The 20,754-nt window shown below is 45.2% G+C and overlaps 1 protein-coding gene across 15 annotated transcripts in view; it reads left to right on the plus strand.

Moving 5' to 3' along the window:
• MORC2 (MORC family CW-type zinc finger 2) overlaps positions 1 to 20,754 on the plus strand; it is a 418,351-nt gene that overhangs the window by 153,361 nt on the left and 244,236 nt on the right. For 11 of the 15 annotated variants that reach the window (XR_003859131.1, XM_029619027.1, XM_029619026.1 and 8 more), the window contains one exon: positions 6,274 to 6,436. Coding sequence is in view for 14 of the 15 variants with exons in the window: in XM_029619027.1 (XP_029474887.1) it covers positions 6,274 to 6,436 (163 nt within the window). In the remaining variant the exon portion in view is untranslated. The remainder of the gene's footprint in view (positions 1 to 6,273; positions 6,437 to 20,754) is intronic. The other 4 variants (XM_029619030.1, XM_029619035.1, XM_029619038.1 and 1 more) reach the window with 1 other exon arrangement.

Below are 20,754 nucleotides of genomic sequence, written 5' to 3' on the forward strand. Positions count from 1 at the left end.
TTTATTGTGGTAATTATACCTCCATTATATAAACTTTCAGACATTTTTTTACATCTAAAGCTTTTATAAAAATCTAAAATAAGACATCAAGACATTTAAAAACATATACATCTTCATGTAAACAATCTAATGTATAATATACAAACTCACACATATACTAATTTTAATCTAAACCTAGGAAAAACAATATACTTTGTGTCACTTTTCTCAGTTTATAACTCAAACTAATCACAGCTTGTATAAAATGTATTACATTTCTCAAAAAGTTCACCTAGAAGTTTCACTTCATTTCTCATATAATTCTCCTGCTATATTTCTCTCAATATCCTGTATATGCTTTTACCCTTTCGTGGCTGCAAACTTATGTAGAATACACATTGATTTTCAAGTAATTCAGCCACTATGTTACTCTCAATCTGCTATATTGCTCTCATTTTTCCACATCAGCTTTCACCCTTTCTTGATGTCAATTTGTGTGAAATCTACTTCAATTGTTCTATATAAGCTTTTACCCTTTCCCAATGTTTCGGTAACCGATGCCTGCATCAGGGTTAGATAAACGAAGTATTCTTAAATTACGAAACACTAAACTGTCGTCTTTCTTCAAACTTCCTGATAAAGCATGCATATTTATTGCATAAAGTACATCTTTCCTAGCATGTAGCCAGATGGACTCAGGATCAATGGGTTATGTGCTCCCCTACTAGCAGATGGAGACTGTCAGGTTTCAAAGCTGACGACACCCTAGATATACCCCTGCAGTAACTTCAGCCACCCAGTATCTCTCAGTTTCCTAGCAGATGTGGATTGTGCCTTCCCTATCGGGAACACAGTACTCTTAGAGGAATTTTAACTTTAAATTGGAGAAAGATTAAGAACATGCCATACTGGGTCAGACCAAGGGTCCATCAAGCCCAGCATCCTGTTTCCAACAGTGGCCAATCCAGGCCATAAGAACCTGGCAAGTACCCAAAAACTAAGTCTATTCCATGTTACCGTTGCTAGTAATAGCGGTGGTTATTATCTAAGTCAACTTAATTAATAGCAGGTAATGGACTTCTCCTCCAAGAAGTTATCCAATCCTTTTTTAAACACCACTATACTAACTGCACTAACCACATCCTCTGGTAACAAATTCCAGAGTTTAATTGTGCGTTGAGTGAAAAAGAGCTTTCTCCGATTAGTTTTAAATGTGCCACATGCTAACTTCATGGAGTGCCCCTAGTCTTTCTATTATCCGAAAGAGTAAATAACCGATTCACATCTACCCGTTCTAGACCTCTCATGATTTTAAACATAGAAACATAGAAATGACGGCAGAAGAAGACCAAACGGCCCATCCAGTCTGTCCAGCAAGCTACGCACTTTATCCATTTTTTCCCCTTTTTTTCTCTCCCACCTGTTACTATTGGCTTCCAGTACCCTCCAGCCCTACTTCTCCTCCACCCCACCACCAATTTAGAGAGCAGCGCCGTATCTGCATCCAAGTGAACGTCCAGCTCAATTATGGGTAGCAACTGCTGTAACAAGCAGGCCACATCCCTGCCCCATACTCTTACCCACCCCTGTTTTTATTTTTTTGTTTTTTTGTTTTTGGAGATAGCAGCCCTCCATCCTTCCGCTCCGTGAAGGTGGAACACCAACTACTGGCCACTGGCATCCCGCTCCGTGAATGCCTCTGTGGCTATTAAACATCTCTATCATATCCCGCCTCAGTTGTCTCTTCTCCAAGCTGAAAAGACCTAACCTCTTTAGTCTTTCCTCATAGGGGAGTTGTTCCATTCCCCTTATCATTTTGGTAGCCCTTCTCTGTACCTTCTCCATCGCAATTATATCTTTTTTTGAGATGCGGCGACCAGAATTGTACACAGTACTTTTTTGAGATGCGGCGACCAGAATTGTACACAGTATTCAAGGTGCGGTCTCACACAGAGGCATTATGACATTTTCCGTTTTATTCACCATTCCCTTTCTAATAATTCCCAACATTCTGTTTGCTTTTTTGACTGCCGCAGCACACTGAACCGACGATTTCAATGTGTTATCCACTATGACACCTAGATCTCTTTCTTGGGTTGTAGCACCTAATATGGAACCCAACATTGTGTAATTATAGCATGGGTTATTTTTCCCTATATACATCACCTTGCACTTATCCACATTAAATTTCATCTGCCATTTGGATGCCCAATTTTCCAGTCTCACAAGGTCTTCCTGCAATTTATCACAATCTGCTTGTGATTTAACTACTCTGAACAATTTTGTGCCATCTGCAAATTTGATTATCTCACTTGTCGTATTTCTTTCCAGATCATTTATAAATATACAAGCCGTTAAGCCCGTTAAAACGGGCTACATCCCTCTGTCTCTCTCACCTCCCCCTCATTCTCTCTCCCCTCACTCTTCACCACCCCCTACCTCCCTCCCTCTCACCCACTCCTCCCTCTCCTCTCACTCAGTCCCTCCCTCCCACTCAGTCTCAATCACTTCCTCCCCCCCCACACTCAGTCCCACTCACTCTCCCCCTGTCCCCCTCCCTCCCCCTCCCCCTCAGTCTCACTCACTCCCTCCCCCCTCTCTCCCTCCCTCTCACTCACACTCAGTCCCACTCTCTCCCTCAGTCCCACTCCCTCCCCCTCCCCCTCCCCCTCAGTCCCACTCCCTCCCTCTCTCCCACTCTCCCCCCTCTCTCTCTCCCCCTCCCCTCTCTCCCCCTCTCTCCCCCCTCACTCCGTCCCACTCCCTCTCTCTCCTCCCCTCTCACTCAGTCCCTCCCTCTCTCACTCAGTCCCTTCCTCTCTCTCTCCTCCCTCGCTGCCGCCGCTACCACCGGACGCCGCCGCCGCCGCCGCCGCTGCTGCCACTCAACGCTGCCGCTGCCACTCGACGCCGCCATTTTTTTTCTTTTTTTCTGGCTCAGACTGACGTGCTCGCCCGCACATGCGCGGTAGAGCTGGTCTCTACTGCATATTTGCGGCACGTCGGTCATCCTTCGTTTATTAGGTAGGATTGAAAAGTAAGTGTCCCAATACAGATCCCTGAGGCACTCCACTGTCCTACTCTCTGTTTCCTGTCATTTAGCCAGTTTGCAATCCACGAAAGGACATCGCCACCTATCCCATGACTTTTTACTTTTCCTAGAAGCCTCTCATGAGGAACTTTGTCAAACGCCTTCTGAAAATCCAAGTATACTACATCTACCGGTTCACCTTTATCCACATGTTTATTAACGCCTTCAAAAAAGTGAAGCAGATTTGTGAGGCAAGACTTGCCCTGGGTAAAGCCATGCTGACTTTGTTCCATTAAACCATGTCTTTCTATATGTTCTGTGATTTTGATGTTTAGAACTCTTTCCACTATTTTTCCTGGTACTGAAGTCAGGCTAACCGGTCTGTAGTTTCCCGGATCGCCCCTGGAGCCCTTTTTAAATATTGGGGTTACTCTAGTCTTCAGGTACAATGGATGATTTTAATGATAAATTAAATTACAAATTTTTACTAATAGGTCTGAAATTTCATTTTTTAGTTCCTTTAGAACTCTGGGGTGTATACCATCCCGTGGATTTGCTTACTGCCCCCCTTCCAGTCATTAATTGAAACTTGATTATATTATGATCACTATTGCCAAGCGGCCCCACCACAGTTACCTCTCTCAACAGATTCTGTGCTCCACTGAGAATTAGATCTAAAATTGCTCCCTCTCTCGTCTGTTCCTGAACCAGTTGCTCCATAAAACTGTCATTTATTCCATCCAGGAACTTTATCTCTCTAGCATGTCCTGACGATTTATTTATTTTATTTAAAAAAAAATTTCTATACCGTCGTTCAGTTATATACCATCACAACGGTTTACAAAAAGGCACAAATAGTAATGTCGGGACTTGAATATGTTAATATGTTTTATAAGAGTGCCATTAAGGTTCGGTTACTGGGGTAATTGAAATGTCCCATTATTACTGCACTACCAATTTGTTTAGCTTCCCTAATTTCTCTTAGCATTTCACGATCCTTCTCACCATCTTGGCCAGGTAGACGGTAGTATACCCCTATCACTATAGTCTTCCCCAACACACAAGGGATTTCTACCCATGAAGATTCTATTGTGCATTTAGTCTCATGCAGGATGATTATCCTGTTGGACTCTATGCCATCCCGGACATAAAGCAACACACCGCTTTCTGGATGTTCCTCTGTCATTGCCATATAATTTGTATCCAGGTATAGCACTATTCCATTGGTTATCCTCCTTCCACCATGTCTCTGAGATGCCAATTAAGTCTGTCGTCATTCACTACTATACATTCTAATTCTCCCATCTTACTTCTTAGACTTCTGGCATTAGCATACAAACATTTCAAAGTGTGTTTTGTTTGTATTTTCATTCTGCTTTTTAATTGATAGGGATAAATTGGAATTTGTTAGCTCAAGCAAGTTTTTAATTACAGGGACTTGGACTACTTTTCTTATTATTGGAACCTCACTGTTGGGACGCCCTAATTCTAATGCATCATTAGTATCCTTTAAAGATACCTCCCTCCGAACCATGCGCTACTGAGTGACTGTCAGCTTTCCCTTTAGAGCAGCTTTTTAAACTAGATCAATCTCCTTTTTAAAGGTTAATGCCAGCAGTCTGGTTCCACCCTGGTTAAGGTGGAGCCCATCCCTTTGGAAAAGACTCCCCCCTTCCCCAAAAGGTTCTTCATTTCCTTACAAAACTGAATCCCTCTTCCTTGCACCATCGTCTCATCCACGCATTGAGACTCCGGAGCTCTGCCTGCCTCTGAGGACCTGCGCGCGGAACAGGGAGCATTTCAGAGAATGCTACCCTGGAGGTTCTGGATTTAAGCTTTCTACCTAAGAGTCTAAATTTGGCTTCCAGAACCTCCCTCCCACATTTTCCTATGTCATTGGTGCCCACATGTACCACGACAGCCGGCTCCTCCCCAGCACTGTCTAAAATCCTATCTAGGTGATGCATGAGTTCCACCACCTTTACACATGAATCTCGCTCCCAAAGAGATTACTGGTAAGCCATCACCCTATCATTAGATCTGGGCATCTATAATATTGCTGGGAGGTACAGTTCCAGTTTTAATCAAATTTTTAAACAAATTCTTAAGTTACTAAAGAGTATTCAAGTTTTTCAATAGTATGTCCACAATGGCTTTTGAAGAGAATACTGAATGGCTGAGATCACTTCAGAGGTATATCTAACATCGTCACTAACATCGGACAGTTAAGACAGCCTCAACACCAGGCGTCGCGTGTGGGAAGCCAGATAACATCAAGGGGCACCCTGCAGCGCTTCTCACCCCACAGTCATGGGAGGGGAAGTGAAGGAAACAGCTTGATCTTCACCTGGAACTGGAAAGAAGCAGCGATGTAAGTGCTGCGTTCGTTAGACCCGCCCCCCCATGACGTCACTAACATCGGACAGTTAAGACAGCCTCAACACCAGGCGTCGCGTGTGGGGCTCTCCCCTTTATGCACCCCTTCGTGCAAACCTTTGTGTATATGTAAACATTTATTTTTATGTTTCCTTTGTTAACTAAGCTGTTTCATTGTATTCGACTAAGGAATTTTTTCCTGCTTTTTCTGTTTCACTGTAAACCGGCATGATTTGCATTTAATGCAAGAATGTCGGTATATAAAAGTTAAAAAATAAAAAAATATCTAGGGTGACGTTAGCTTTGAAACCTGACTCCATCTCCATCTGCTAGCAGGGGAGCACATAACCCATTGGTCATAAGTCCATCTGTCTACACTAAGGAAAACGAAATTATCAGGTAAGTAATTTCTCCATTTGTAAGTCATAATAATTATATGCTGACTTGCCCTTTTCTTCTCACAGAGCACTGTAAAACTTAGAAAGTTAGTTAAAAATTTATTTTACTGTTCTTGCTTTATGTACAGATATTTTTGGAACAGTATATCAATTGGTGCCTTTGTTATAAGGAGATTTTTAAACCAGGCTGTTGCCATATTGAAGCTGGACCCTTTTTTTTTTGTATTTATAAAAAGCCTAAAGCATAACTAGAGAGAAACTTGCATCCCAGAGACGATATGCAAAGAGCCAAGATGCAAGAAAGTTGATATTGTTTGAGAGTCTAGCCTATAATTGAAATATTGGCTCCATTGTATTCTTTATGAAGTTGAATAAAAAGGTATTGCCTACAACTTGTTGACCCTTAGTTCTCTGCATTACAAATTCATATCCATGAAAGAGAACCAGTATAAGCTGCCTGATATTGTTTTCTTTCTGCTATCATGAAAGCAGGTGATTGTCCCTCTGCCAACCTGGAGCTCCCATACTCGGGATCCAATCACAGAGGACATGGAAAAGTTTGCTATTGAAACCGAACTGATTTACAAGTATTCACCCTTCAAGTCTGAGCAGGAAGTTATGGAGCAGTTTAAGAAGATCAGTGGGGAACATGGTGAGTGTTATACTGGTCACAGCCCAAGCGAGAATGCCTGCTGATTCTGCTGTTGCGTGGAGCCAGATAATGACAGGATGCTTTGTTAAATCTGAAGCTGAAAAGGTGAAATTACTTCTTACCTGATAATTTATTTTCCTCTAATGCAGACGTACCTGTTCATGTGATTAGGTTATGCATGTCAACCAGCAGATGAAGATAGATCAACAGGCTCATTGATGTCACTCTATATACCTCCGTACTGAAACTAGCCTGCCACTAGTTCTGTAAAAAAGCTAACTGTGGGCAAACTTAAAAACCAGCAATGAGTTATAAAACCCCTGGTTCCCTCTTTTTTTTTTTTTTTGTAACAGGACTTCCAGCAGAATAAGGAAATGAAATATAGGAAACAAAGATAAACCAGACATACTCACCAGAAGGTGCAGTAATTAGCCCAGTGAGACATACACAAGAAAAGCTTTTTGAAAACTGATAATTACAGACCGCAGCAGCAGTAATGGGAGGGATCATGGACTTGTCTGAATGTAGTAGAGGAAAGGAAATTGAGTAAGAAGTAATCTCACCTTCCTCTGTATCTAGTCAGACCAGTCCATACGATTAGGATAAACCCAATCTACTTCTTCACAGGGTGGGATACTTGCCAAGCCCCTTGCAACACCATGGAGGTGAATGAGGAATCTTCTCTCTCTGACATCCAGACAATAGAGTCTGGAAAAAAATGCAGAGAAGATCAAATTGGTGCTTTACAAATCTCTGCAGGAGACCCTAATTATAGTTCTGCCCACGAAACCTCTTGTGCGATTTGCCCAAATCTGCTGCGGCAAGGAAACACTGGAAAAAGTATAAGGCGCAGTAATCACCTCTTTGATCCTGCGCACCACTGTAGCCTTAAAGGCTGCCTGACCTTTCTGCACACCACCATACTGCATAAAGGGATGATCCATTCTCCAGAAAACATTGGTGACCATAAGATATTGTAAAATATACACTTGCAAATCCAAAGAACGAAGGAGCGTATAAGTCTCCGCAACCAACTGTCTGTCAAAAGAAAACACAGAAATCAGCTGTTACTGTGCGTACCCAGATCAGTCCAGACCATGGGTTGAGCCTCCTGTCCAGCAGATGGAGACAGACCAAAACTGAAAGGGTATCCTATATCAGGACAGAGCCTACCCTGCAGCCCTTCAATATTTGTCTGTCTCCAGCAGATGGATCAGCTCACCCTGCGGCCTCCTGATCTGGGCTGCTCAGCCCTTGTTTTCTTTTCTTGTAGGATCAAGCAAGTACTATTGTAGTTTTTCCATTTATTTAATCTTAGAAAAAAAAATAATTCTACATTTTTGTAATTTGTCTTGTATTAGACTCTGTCTCTCTTCTTTTCACAGAAGATGCTTCCGTCCTCCTGGCTCTTGCGGGACCTAGGGGGGCATGGTCCCTTGTGCAGGGCATAGCCTAGGTCCAAGACTGCTTCCTCGCTGGGGGGGGGGACGGGGACGGGGACGATATTGGTGGTCCAGTCACTCCCTCCCTTCCCCCCCCCCGGCTGCCTTGAGGGCTCCGGGCTCTCCCTTTTCTTCCCCTCAGTTAAAAAAAATAAATAAATAAAATATATATATATATAAGGACAATAAATTTTATTCTAATAAAGGCTTGCAAAAAGGAGGAAGTAATTTTAATTCTTAAGCAGGCTGGCAGCAAGACCCAGTAGAGCGGGCAGGGTTCACTCTCCTGCCTCCACTCCTTACCAGCACTTCAAAGACCTTTCTCCTCTCAGCTGTTTTTTTCTTTTGTGCCGTTCGCGGCTTCTCTTCACTGGGAATACCGTGTCCAAGTGCCTGTCTTGCATGTGGGGAGCCCTTGGCGTGCCTGCCGGGTGAGGAGGGTCCCTCCTCGGCAGCGCTGCCAAATTTAGCTCGGGGTCGCGCTTCCCTCCGCATGGCTAGGCGGTTCCCGGGTCGGCAAACTGCGGGAGCGGCGGCCATTTTGGGAATTTCGGCAGCTCCCGATTTGGAGCTGCCAGGGGCTGGGGATGCGATTTTTGTGGAGCTTCCCCCCCGATTTAAGCTCCGTGTCCCCTAGGGATGAGGTCCCTGACCCACCTCCCCCCTCCGGCAAGACTAGGGCACATTTTTCTTCAGAATTTGTGCTTCTTTTGCACAAATCTTATCTGGCCAGCTTGCAGGAGGAGGAAGACCCTTCCCTAGGTCTCCTGCTGGCAAAAATCCCAAGACCAACTCTGCCGCAGGTCCTCCCGACCCCGGAGCCGCAGGGGCCTGTTAGGGTACCCCCCCCATTCCTGACACCCCGCGCCCCCTAGTTGATCCGGATCCCACTACAGCTTTGGCGGGGGCGCTCCCCCCCTTGGAGGAGGATGACCCCCGGGTCCTCCGCATGTTTCAAAAGGAGGAGTTGGAGCCCCTCATCCCTTTTGTCCTCCAGGAGCTGGGACTGGAGGGGACCCCCTGCGGATATGCTTACGGCTTCTTTGCCCAAGGATATGGACCCGGTCCTGGTGGGACTCAGGGCTCCGGCAAGTGCCTTTCCCTTCCACCCTATGCATAAGTTGCTGCTCCTACGGGAATGGGAAGCTCCCGAAGCGGGGCTCCGTGTGGGGAGGGCTATGGACAAGCTCTACCCCCTCCCCGGAGGACTGCTTGGACATGCTGAGGTTTCCTATCGTCGATTCTTCAGTCTCTGCGGTCACCAAGCACACCACTATCCCAGTGGTGGGGGCGACGGCCCTGAAGGACGTACAGGATCGTAAACTCGAAGCCCATCTAAAGCATATCTTTGAGGTTCTGGCCTTGGGAGTCCGGGCGACTATCTGCAGCAGTCTCATACAGCGGGCAGGTCTCAGATGGGTTCAATAATTGCTCGGCACCCAGGACCTCCCATCTGCAGAGGCGGAGCAGGCTGAATGTTTGGAAGGCGTCATCGCTTATGGGGCAGATGCGCTCTACAACCTCCTCCGCGTCCAGGCGAAAGCGATGGTCTCGGCGGTCTCCGCTAGAAGGCTTCTCTGGCTGCGCAATTGGTCCGCGGACCCGTCCTCCAAGGCAAGGTTGGGCACGTTGCCTTTCAAGGGTAAGTTGCTTTTTGGAGAGGACCTTGAGCAGATTATTAATTCCCTGGGGTGAAAACAAGGTTCATAAGCTACCGGAGGACTGTCCGAAACAATTTCGATCTTTTGCGCCCTCCCGTCCTTGCTTCCGGTGTCAGCGGAGATATACATCCTGCGGACGAGGTGGCTCCTCCAGAGGTTATTCTTCCCGGTCTCAATCTTGGTCCCAGCCCTTTCGTGGGTGTCGGTGTTTCCGAGAGGGACCATCCCAGCATGCCACCCCAAAGCAAGCCCCACAGTGAAGTTCGGTTGACCCATTCCTCGGTCCCCCTTCTGGGAGGTCGTCTCTCCCTGTTCTTCGAGGTGTGGGTCAAAATCACGTCTGACCAGTGGGTCCTCGAGATTGTCCGAGATGGTTACTCTTTAGAATTTGCTCGAGACCTCCCGGACCTCTTCGTATTCTCCCCATGCGGCCGTCTCAAGGGGAGGCGGTGGACCAAACCCTCACCAGGCTTCTGAGTCTGGGCGCCATTGTCCCGGGTCCGAAGGAGGAAATCGGCGCCGGACAGTATTCTATTTACTTCGTGGTACCCAAGAAGGACAGTGCTTTTCGGCCGATCTTAGACCTCAAGAGGGTCAACTGGGCCCTCAAGATCCCACATTTTCGCATGGAAACCTTGAGCGGTCATCGCGGCGGTTCATCCCGGAGAGTTCCTCGCCTCTCTCGATCTGACAGAGGCCTACCTCCACATTCCGATTCACCACGATTACCAGAAGTATCTTCGCTTCCACATCCTCAACCGGGACTTTCAGTTTTGGGCACTGCCCTTCGGCCTTGCTACCGCACCACGCACCTTCACCAAGGTCAATGGTGGTGGTAGCGGCAGCCCTCCACCGCGAAGGAGTCCTAGTCCACCCCTATCTGGACGACTGGCTCGTGAGGGCCAAGTCGGAGAGTCACTGCAGGCAGGTGGTGGATTGGGTCCTCGCTCTCCTCATAACCCTCGGGTGGATAGTGAACTTTCCCAAAAGCAATCTTCAGCCTTCCCAGGTGTTAGAATTCCTGGGGGCCCGCTTCGATACTCGGATCGGCAAAGTGTCCCTACCTCGCGCTCGGGCTCTCAAATTGATCGACCAGGTACGGAATCTTCTCTCACTCCCTCTCCTGACGGCATGGGACTACCTCCAGGTCTTGGGCTCGATGGCCTCCACCATCGACCTCGTCCCCTGGGCATTCGCTCATATGCGACCGTTACAGAGAGCTTTGCTATCCCGTTGGCAACCGGTGTCGGAACAGTTCCACGCAGTTCTCCTGCTTTCGGCCTCTACCGTCGGAACAGTTCCACGCAGTTCTCCTGCTTTCGGCCTCTACCGTCGCCGCCTTGCAGTGGTGGCTTTTGCTTCCTCATCTTCTCCGGGGCATGCCTCTTCAGACTCCACAGTGGACATAGTAACCACGGATGCCAGTCTCTCTGGCTGGGGCGCAGTCTGCCAGTCCCAGTCCATGCAGGGGATCTGGTCTCCGGTTCAGTCTGGTTGGCACATCAATTGTTTGGAAGCCTGGGTGGTGCGTCTGGCCCTACAGGATTTTCTGCCCCTCATCCGTGGCAAGGCGGTGAGGGTTCTCTCCGACAACTCCACCACCGTGGCTTTTATCAACCGACAGGGCGGCATTCGCAGTCGCCTGGTGGCTCTAGAAGCCAGCCGTCTCTTCGACTGGGCGGAACGGCATCTGGATTGCCTTGCGGCCTCCCACATAGCGGGCAAGGAGAATGTACAGGCCGATTTCCTCAGTAGTCTCTCTCGATCCGGGAGAGTGGGAACTCTCGGAAGAAGCTATGGACCTGATCGTCCACAGGTGGTGTCCCCCTCACCTGGACCTCATGGCGACCTTGCGCAAAGCCAAGGCCAACAGATTCTTCAGCCGCTGGAGAGAGCACGGCTCAGAAGGAGTGGATGCTCTGGCTCTTCCCTGGCCTGCGGACGTCCTTCTTTACGTGTTCCCTCCGTGGCCTCTGGTGGGAAAAGTTCTCGAAGAATAGAACTCCACCGAGGGCCAGTGGTTCTGGTAGCACCCGAATGGCCTCGCAGACCATGGTTCGTGGATCTCGTCAACCTGGCGACAGACGGACCTCTCCGGCTCGGCCATCTTCCTCGTCTGCTTCGGCAGGGGCCCGTATTTTTCGACAAGGCTGATCGCTTTTGTCTAGTGGCCTGGCTTTTGAATGGAGACGCCTGAGGCGTAAGGGCTATAAGGAGGAGGTTATCTCCACCTTGCTGCGAACTCGGAAGCAGTCTACTTCTCCAGCTTACGTGCGCGTTTGGAAAGTCTTTGAGACCGTTTGTGCGGAGTCAGGGATCTCTGCGCGCTCCGGTTTCATTGGTTCTTTCCTTTCTACAGAAGGGTCTCTCCAAGGGTCTCTCTTTCAGTTCCCTTCGCGTCCAAGTCTCCGCTCTCGGCTCTCTTCTCGGACGGGTCGAGGGTCATCCCTTAGCAGGCCATCCGGACGTGGTTCAGTTCTTGAAGGGAATCGAGCACCTGCGACCGCCCGCTTGCTCTACTTGCCCATCGTGGAGTCTTAATCTCGTCCTCCGGGCTCTCTGTACAGCTCCATTCGAACCCCTCCGTCGGGCTACGGTAAAGGATCTCACCTTGAAGGCGGTTTTTCTCGTCTCTCTTTCTTCCGCTCGGCGGGTTTCAGAGATCCAAGCATTGTCCTGTTGGGAACCCTTTTTGCATTTTTCCGATTCCGGAGTCTCGCTCAAGACTCTGCCTTCTTTCTTGCCGAAGGTTGTGACCGCTTTCCATGTCAACCAGTTTGTGGAGCTTCCAGCATTCTCTCCAGCGGAGATTATGGGTACCACTGGGGGCGATCTCTGCAGACTTGATGTCAGACGAGTTCTACTCCGCTATCTTAAGGTTACCAATGACTTTTTCGGGTCTCTGATCATCTTTTCGTCCTCTGGAGTGGTCCCAATCAGGGCAAACAGGCTTCTAAGACTACTATTGCTCGGTGGTTGAAGGAGGCGATTTCCTCGGCTTATCTTTGCCAAGGTCGGGCAGTTCCTGAGGGCCTAAAGGCTCATTCGTTGCATTCTCAAGCTACTTCCTGGGCGGAGAGCCAAGCGGTTTCTCCGCAAGAAATTTGCAGGGCTGCTACGTGGACGTCCCTGCATACTTTTGCTCGTCACTACCGTCTGGATGTGCAAGCACCGGTTTTTGGTTCTTTTGGTCGGCAAGTGCTTCGAGCGGGACTGTCTCTGTCCCACCCGGTTTATGGAAGCTTTGGTACATCCCACAGTCTGGACTGATCCGGGTATGTACAGGGAAAGGAAAATTAGTTCTTACCTGTTAATTTTCGTTTCTGTAGTACCACGGATCAGTCCAGACGCCCTTCCCTGTCTTTTCACATCACCCACTCAAAGCCTTTCCTACAGGTACTCGGATATCAGTATTTTATCTTCTTCTGAACACCGGAAGCATTGGTTATTAATGACCAAGTACATGCAAGAGCGTCTTTCTACAGAGCTCCTTACATAGTTATAAAGTTACTCCATTGAGTTTTTGTTGTTACTTGCTTGATCTTGTTCTTTATCTTGTTTTTCTGCTTTGACAATAGTTATACTGAAGGGCTGCAGGGTAGGCTCTGTCCTGATATAGAATACCCTTTTCAGTTTTGGTCTGTCTCCATCTGCTGGGACAGGAGGCTCAACCCACTGTCTGGACTGATCCGTGGTACTACAGGAACGAAAATTAACAGGTAAGAACTAATTTTCCTATTCAAGTGAAACCACTTTTGAAAGAAAAGAAGGAACTGTGCGAAGGAGAACCCTTTCCTAAGTAATAGTCAGAAATGGAGCCCTGCAGGAAATCATCTGTGATTCTGACATTCGACAAGCAGAGCATATAGCCAGCAGGAACAGTATCTTTAAGATAAGCAGTTGCAAGGAAATACCCTTACGAGGGGAAAACTGTGCTCTAGCCAGGAAAGATAAGACTAAAATTAAGGTCCCAAAGAGGAACTGGAATATGGATGATTGATCTGGGTGCAAAGATAACAGCTTACTCTGAACTCAACCTTTTATAGTAAGAGAGAGCTGCCACATGAAACTTCAAAGTATTCAGGGCTAAGGCAACCAATCTTAAAACATTCTCCAAACTTGCACATAAGGTAAGGAAGTGGAAAACTTCCTAGCCTTCAAAAGTGTAACGATCACTGCCAGACAATTTCCCTCTTCATCAGACTTGCCCTTTCATGGGCCAGGACCATAAGACTAAATCGATCCAGTTCCTTGTGAAGAACCAGACTTTCACAAATCAGATCTTGGCCCCCCTGGAAGTAGAAGAGGGCTGTTGTATAGTCCACAGCTACCAGAAGATTACCCACTATCTTTTGAAGTGCTCTGCCTATCATAGGCCAAGGGGAAACCACATAGTGTCTCCTCCCTTGGTCACTCCTGCTCCAGAGCATCTATTCCAGAGGCGAGTGAATCTCTCCTACGACTAAAGAACCTGCATGCATTGGCATTCTTGCTGGATGCCATCCTTGCTGGATGCCATCAAATTCAGGTCCGGTTGCCCCCACCTGGAGACTGATTGAAAGCCCGTATTGACAGACTCCATTCATCTGGGTCCAGGGCATGTTGACTGAGATAAATCAACCCTCACACTGGCATGCCTGCTATATAGGACGCCAGAGTTTGGGTTCACCCTTATGATTTATATATCCCACCGCTGTCATTTTCAAGACATCAACCTGACTGCACGTCTTAGCAACTGAAACATGAACTTAAGCACCAGCCAAATAGCACAGGCCTCCAGTCGTTGATCGATTAACTTGTCTCCTCTGGGGACCACTGTCCTTAAGCCGTCAGCTGCTCACAGTGAGCACTCCAACCCAACGGATTTGTGTCCGTGGTTGCTGCGATCCAGATATATGGCACCAAATCCAGCCCTTCTCCACGTGCTTGCAATCCAACCACTGCTGAAAGCTCTGGTGCTTCCAGAAGAGGCAGCTGTACCAAATAGTCCAGGGACTGAGGGTTCCACCTGGAAAGCAAGGCCCTCTGAAGCAATTGTATGTGTTCTCACCCATGGCACCAGAGCCCCAGAGATTGCAGATAACGACCAAACAGACGGATTACTGATCATCCTTAATGTCAGAAAGTGACCCCACAACTTCTGGAGTCGCTTTTCTGGTAGATACACCCAATCCATGTATCAAACGGAGCTCCCAGATAAACCAGGTTCTGGGATGGCCAAAGATTGCTCTTGGAAAAGTTGACAGTCCAACCCAAGTCCTGTAGTAACTGGATCGTCCTTTGAGATGTGGCTTTCCTCCAAGGGCTTTGCCTGAATCAGCCAATCGTCCAGATACAAGTGTACCAAAATTCCCTCCTTCCGCAGTGCTGTTTCCACCACTACCATGACTTTGGGAAAATTTCCCAAAGGGCATAGCCTGAAACTGAAAATAGCGACCCGATACCATGAAACAAAGGAACTACTGGTACTTTGGGCAGTTTGGAATATTGAAGATATGCTTCTGTCAAATCCAGTGAAGTCCGAAACTCATTTCTGTACCACTATTATCACCAACCATAAGGTTTCCATCCTGAAATACACCACCTTTAGGTTGGCCCACTTCATGTCTAGCACAGGTCAAAGCGACTCCTCTTTCTTTGAAACCACAAAGTATATAGAGTAACACCCCTTGTCATTCCTGACCCTCTGCAATCGGAATGATAACCTTTAGCTCAAGAAGCCTTTGTGGGGAAATCACGTTGCTTCCCATGTTTCGGCAGAATAATAAGGCGAAATCATAAGTGTTAAAAACTGGACGTACAAATTTGAGTGTAGCCATGTTTTATAACTTTTAGGACCCACTGGTCCGTTGTAATCTATAAAACTGAGACAAATAACCACCCATGTCCAGTACCTGAGACTGTGGCCCCCAAGCACTCATTGTCTTTCTGGAAGAGCCGGCACCAGCCAATCTGTCCTTCCCACTCTTCTTGGAGCAAAAGGATTGGAACCGGGAAAATGTGCAAGATTGCTTCCCAAAAGATCCCCAGCCTGGCAAAAATCTCCTGGAGTCCTGGGGGTGGTTACAAGAGGAGAAAGAATTGGGAGTAAGAGCAGGCCTGATCTTCAAGGAGTCTAGGCATTTGAGTCTTCCCCCCCCCCCCCCCCCCCCCCAGCCTTAGCCACCATCTCCAACTCCTCTCCATATAGCAAACTTGAAGGGTAACTTGATCGAATTGGACTTGGGGATGGCATCTGCTGACCAATTGTGCATCTAGAGAAACCGACGAACTGCTATTATGGAGGCCACCCTTTTTTTTTTGTAATTTACTTTTTATTGATAAGTCACAGCACAACCAAAAATTAACATAGCCATTAGCGATGTACAAAAGTGTCAGAATACAGACATGTCAAAAAGAAGCAAATTGTCACTTAGCATGGTAAGGCCATAAATTCAGAGATGATCAACATCTAAAGATAAACTCAAATGTATGAACATTAGAACCTCAACCTGTAGAGGGGGCTGAGTAAACAGACTACCCCTCACTCTCCCCCACAATTCATCATTGCCCTGTCTTACCCCCAGAGGTAAGGCTAATGGTATAATGGAGTGCCCATTGATACTTATTTATTTATTTTTATTTAAAATCTTTTCTATACCGTCGTTAAGCGGGTGCCATCACAACGGTTCACAGTAGGGCACAAAAACTATGTTGTATAAAGTGTCTAGAATTCTAACTCTTAAACAGGTGCCATCAAAAATACTGTAACATAATATCATAATAAATACTATTTGGTGAGTGTTATAAGTCATGTCCAGTTTTTCTTACTCCGCTATAAGATTGGTGTTACTTAACTTTAATTCTTTGTTGTTTAAAATAAAAAGAATTTAGAATATAAAAGAGAGGACACACTTTAAGAAGAAAGGGGTGTGTGTGTGTGGGAGTTTGTCTGACCGCAACTAACATTTCCCTGGGTTCTACTCTCGATTCTCTTTGTGGTATGCTTGCTTAAATAGCCATGTTTTTAAATTTTTTCTGAAGGTTTTGATGTCTCTTTCCAATCTGATTTCCACTGGCATGGTGTTCCATATTATAGATCCTGCTAGGGATAGGACCCTGTCCCTTACTTGTGTTAATCTGGCCGTCTTGACTGACTGAATAGTTAGCAGTGCTTTGTTTGCTGATCTTAGATTCCTGTGGGGGGTATGTAGGCAGAGGGCTGTGTTCAGCCACTCTGCTTTTTCGTCGTGTATTAATTTATGAATGGTGCATAAAGTTTTGTATTGTATTCTTTGTTCAGTGGGTAATCACTGATCAGTGGGTAACTGATCCTTGGGGGACTCTCAAGGAGTCCCCCAAGGATCTTCTCTCTCCTCCACATTGTTCAATGTTTACCTTACACCGCTATGCCGGTTACTCTCTAAATTGGGTCTTCAACACTTCATCTACGCAGATGATGTTCAAATACTCATACCTATAACCAGCACAATCACAAATGCACTGAGTACCTGGAAGGTAGCTTTATTAGAAATTAAAACAATCCTCACAGACAACCAATTGGCTATAAATACCAATAAAACTGAACTTATCATAATTTCACCTCCAAAAAATACAATACTGATCAACTCCGATATTCTCAAAACAACTCCACTATTTCACAACAAGTACGCAGCCTTGGTATCATCATTGACAGCAATCTCATGTTTAAAAAATTCATCGCGGATACGGTAAAAAATGGTTTCTTTAAGCTATACACGCTTAAACGTATTAAATCTCTATTATACCAATATGATTTCCGCACAGTTTTACAAGCAACTATTTTATCAAAGATTGATTACTGCAATGCTCTGTTACTGGGTCTACCTAAAGCCACCATTCAACCTTTGCAAATGCTGCAAAATGCAGCTGCCTGCATTATCACCGACACAAGCCGCCATGATCACATCACTCCAGCTCTTCAGTCTTTTGCACTGGCTACCCGTGGCTTACAGGATAATTTATAAATCTATGTCGCTGATACACAAAGCCATTCAAAACAGAGAAATGCTCTGGTTCACAGATCAACTACAATTCAAAACGTCTTCCCGCCCAACGAGATTCCAGAATTTAGCCAAACTAAATATCCCAGCACCCAATCTGACTAAACTCTCTAGTACAAAAGAACGATCTTTCATCATTGCTGGATCAACAATATGGAACACCATGCCCTCTGAATTACGCCAGGAACTCTGTCACAAAAAATTTAAACAAAACCTTAAAACCTGGCTATTTAAAAAAGCCTACTATCAATGATCTGAATCCTCAACTACTCTTCCTAACTGCCACAATCTCTCATATATTGCTTATATTCTATGAATACAAAGTTATATACTGTATTGTTTTCGTTTAGTTACCTTGTTATATTGTAAAGCGCAATGCTGAATTACTGTTTGAATGTAAACCGAGGTGATATTTACGTACCCCGGTATAAAAAAATCTATAAATAATAATAAATAATAATAACCAGTGTAATTCTATTAAGGTTTCAGTGATATGGTCTCTCTTACTTTTCCCAGTTAAAATTCTTGCCACTGTGTTTTGTAGTATCTGTAATGGTCTTATTGTGATGTATGGCAGGCCCAGTAGGCGAAACAAGGAGTCCTTGTCGGGCAGGTCCAATGGACGTTGTCACCGTTTTTGTTGTGATAAGATAAGAAGAGTATAGTGTGTAATGCGGGAACTTGAGAATACCGGGTTCCAACACACACATTGGTTTTGTCGCAGCATTATTGTTATATATTGTGAAATGCTATTTAATTAAAAGAGTAAAAGATTGCAAGATACAGTTGTTATTATATTGATAATCAGTGTTACACATTGGTGCTGGGATTTTTATATTATATATTTGTTGTTTTTACAAAAGGGGTTTGATTGGAATTGTGACATGTTTGTGGTATGGATGAATGAGTGTGTTAGTTTAGTAATCATTGTCTAGATAGGATCTATTTTATGTATTTCATGAATAAATTGTACTTTTGAAATTGAATTTTGTGGATGGGTGAGTTCTCTTTTGTTGATATAAATTACTTGGTAGAAGAGTACCATAGTACAAAAATTACCCTCAGTGTAGTGTACCTTAGGCCCAGTAGGAGGGCATTACAATAGTCGGTACTGGAAAAAATTAACCCTTTAGATCCTGCTCATTGAAGGAATTATTTCCTGATGCCCCTTTTTACATATCTTAGTTAACTAGACCCAAATATGGTATAAATATGGTATAAAATAATTTGCAAGTAATTAAAAGTATATGAAAAAATGTTCCACTTGTGGAACGTTGGTACCTAAAGGGTTAAGGCTTGTAAGACTGAGCGGAAGTTGATGGGCGTTAGTAGTGGTTTTAGTCTTCTAAGAGTCATAAGTTTGGCGTATCCTTCTCTTACTTTTTGAGATATATGTTGTTTCATACTTGGTTCTGGATCAATTATCACTCCCAGGTTTCTTACTTTCTCAGCTAGATGTATTTTTTGGTGGTTGTTGAGTGTAATTGGGTTCTGAATGATTGTTAAGTTTTTTTCGTTCTAGGTGTAAGAATTCAGTTTTCTCTATATTGATCACTAGTTCTATTGGTTTAGAAGTTGTTTTATTTTATCTAGGTACATGTTGGCTAAGTTTGACGACACAATTGAGAAAACATTAATTATAGAAACAGAAATGACGGCAGAAGAAGACCAAACGGCCCATCCAGTCTGCCCAGCAAGCCCCACACTTCCTCCCCCCCCCACCCCCTCTCTCATACCCATCTGCCTCTCCTGGCTCCCAGCAACCCCCGGCTCCATTTCCCTTCCACCCCCACCACCAATGCAGAGAGCAGTGATGGAGCTGCATCCAAGTGAACCATCAAGCCCGACCAGCTAGGGGGGTAGCAACCGCCGCAATAAACAAGCTACACCCATACCCACATGCCCACCCAGACTATGTCATCCAGCCCCTATTGGCTATTTTTCTTCTCCCCTGCCGTTGAAGCAGAGAGCTATGCTGGATATGCATTGAAAGTGAAGTATGCATTGAAAGCCACATTAACTATCAACAAATATTGAACAAGCCTAATAATTGGTAATACCTATAGCCTATGAACTCACCGTTAATTTTACATACTCTTACCCACCCCTGGTTTTTTTTTTGTTTTGTTTTGTTTTTTTTTATAATTTGGAGATGGCAGGCCTCCATCCTTCCGCTCCGTGAAGGTGGAACACCAACCACTGGCCACTGGCATCCCGCTCCGTGAATGCCTCTGTGGCTACTGCCGCTCCGTGCAGTGTTTTGCTGCCTCCTCTTTATACATGTCCTCTAGACCTGGGATTATTATTGGGAGTAATTATAATATAATATAAATATAATTGGGAGTATTAACTGAATATCATCGGTGTAGATATATAGTGCGCAATTCCTAAACCTGCTAGTAGGTGACATAAAGGTAGTATGTATATGTTGAACAATGTGGAGGATAGGGTAGATCCCTGTGGAGGTTTATTTTCTCTGACATTACTTCTTTGATTTGCACTTGGAAGTATCTGTTATTTAGGTATGATTTAAACCACTTGATTGTCAAGTTGCTTAATCCTATTTCTTCTAATCTATTTATCAGTATGTCATGGTTAACTGTGTCTAATGCCACTGATAGGTCAAGCATTACTAAAATGTATTGGTTACCGCTGTCAAACCCTCTCATCTGTTAGTTCAAGTAGTAGTGTTTCAGTGCTGAAGTTTTAGCGGAAGCCATGATGTGATGGGTACAGTATATTGTTGCTCTCTAAGTGTTCTGTTAATTGTTTTTTGTATGGCTTTTTCTATTAACTTTGCAATTAAGGGCAGGTTTGATACTGGTCTATAATTGCTCATGATTAGATGATCGCTGTTTTTTTTCTTTATAATTGGTTTTACTATTGCTCCTTTTAGTGAGTCTGGCTTGTTTCCTTCTTTTAGTGATAGGTTAATGATTTTTGTTAGAGTTGGAGAGACTACGTTGGCTACTTTTTTCAAATCTGCGGTTGGAATTGTCTTGTGCATGTGGGGCTGGGTTTAATTTTTTTTAGCATTGATTCAACTTCATTTTCGGATATTTCGTTGAATGCTTCCCAATGTTGAACATCTCTTTTTTGCATGTTGATTTTTTTTATTTATTTTAGGGATTTTTGCTTTTAGATTAGTGATTACATTTGGTTATTGGTAGGCTCTGTGAATTGTCATTTTTGTC

The sequence above is a fragment of the Rhinatrema bivittatum genome, chromosome 11, assembly GCF_901001135.1.
Source record: "Rhinatrema bivittatum chromosome 11, aRhiBiv1.1, whole genome shotgun sequence".
NCBI classification, from domain to species: Eukaryota; Metazoa; Chordata; class Amphibia; order Gymnophiona; family Rhinatrematidae; genus Rhinatrema; species Rhinatrema bivittatum.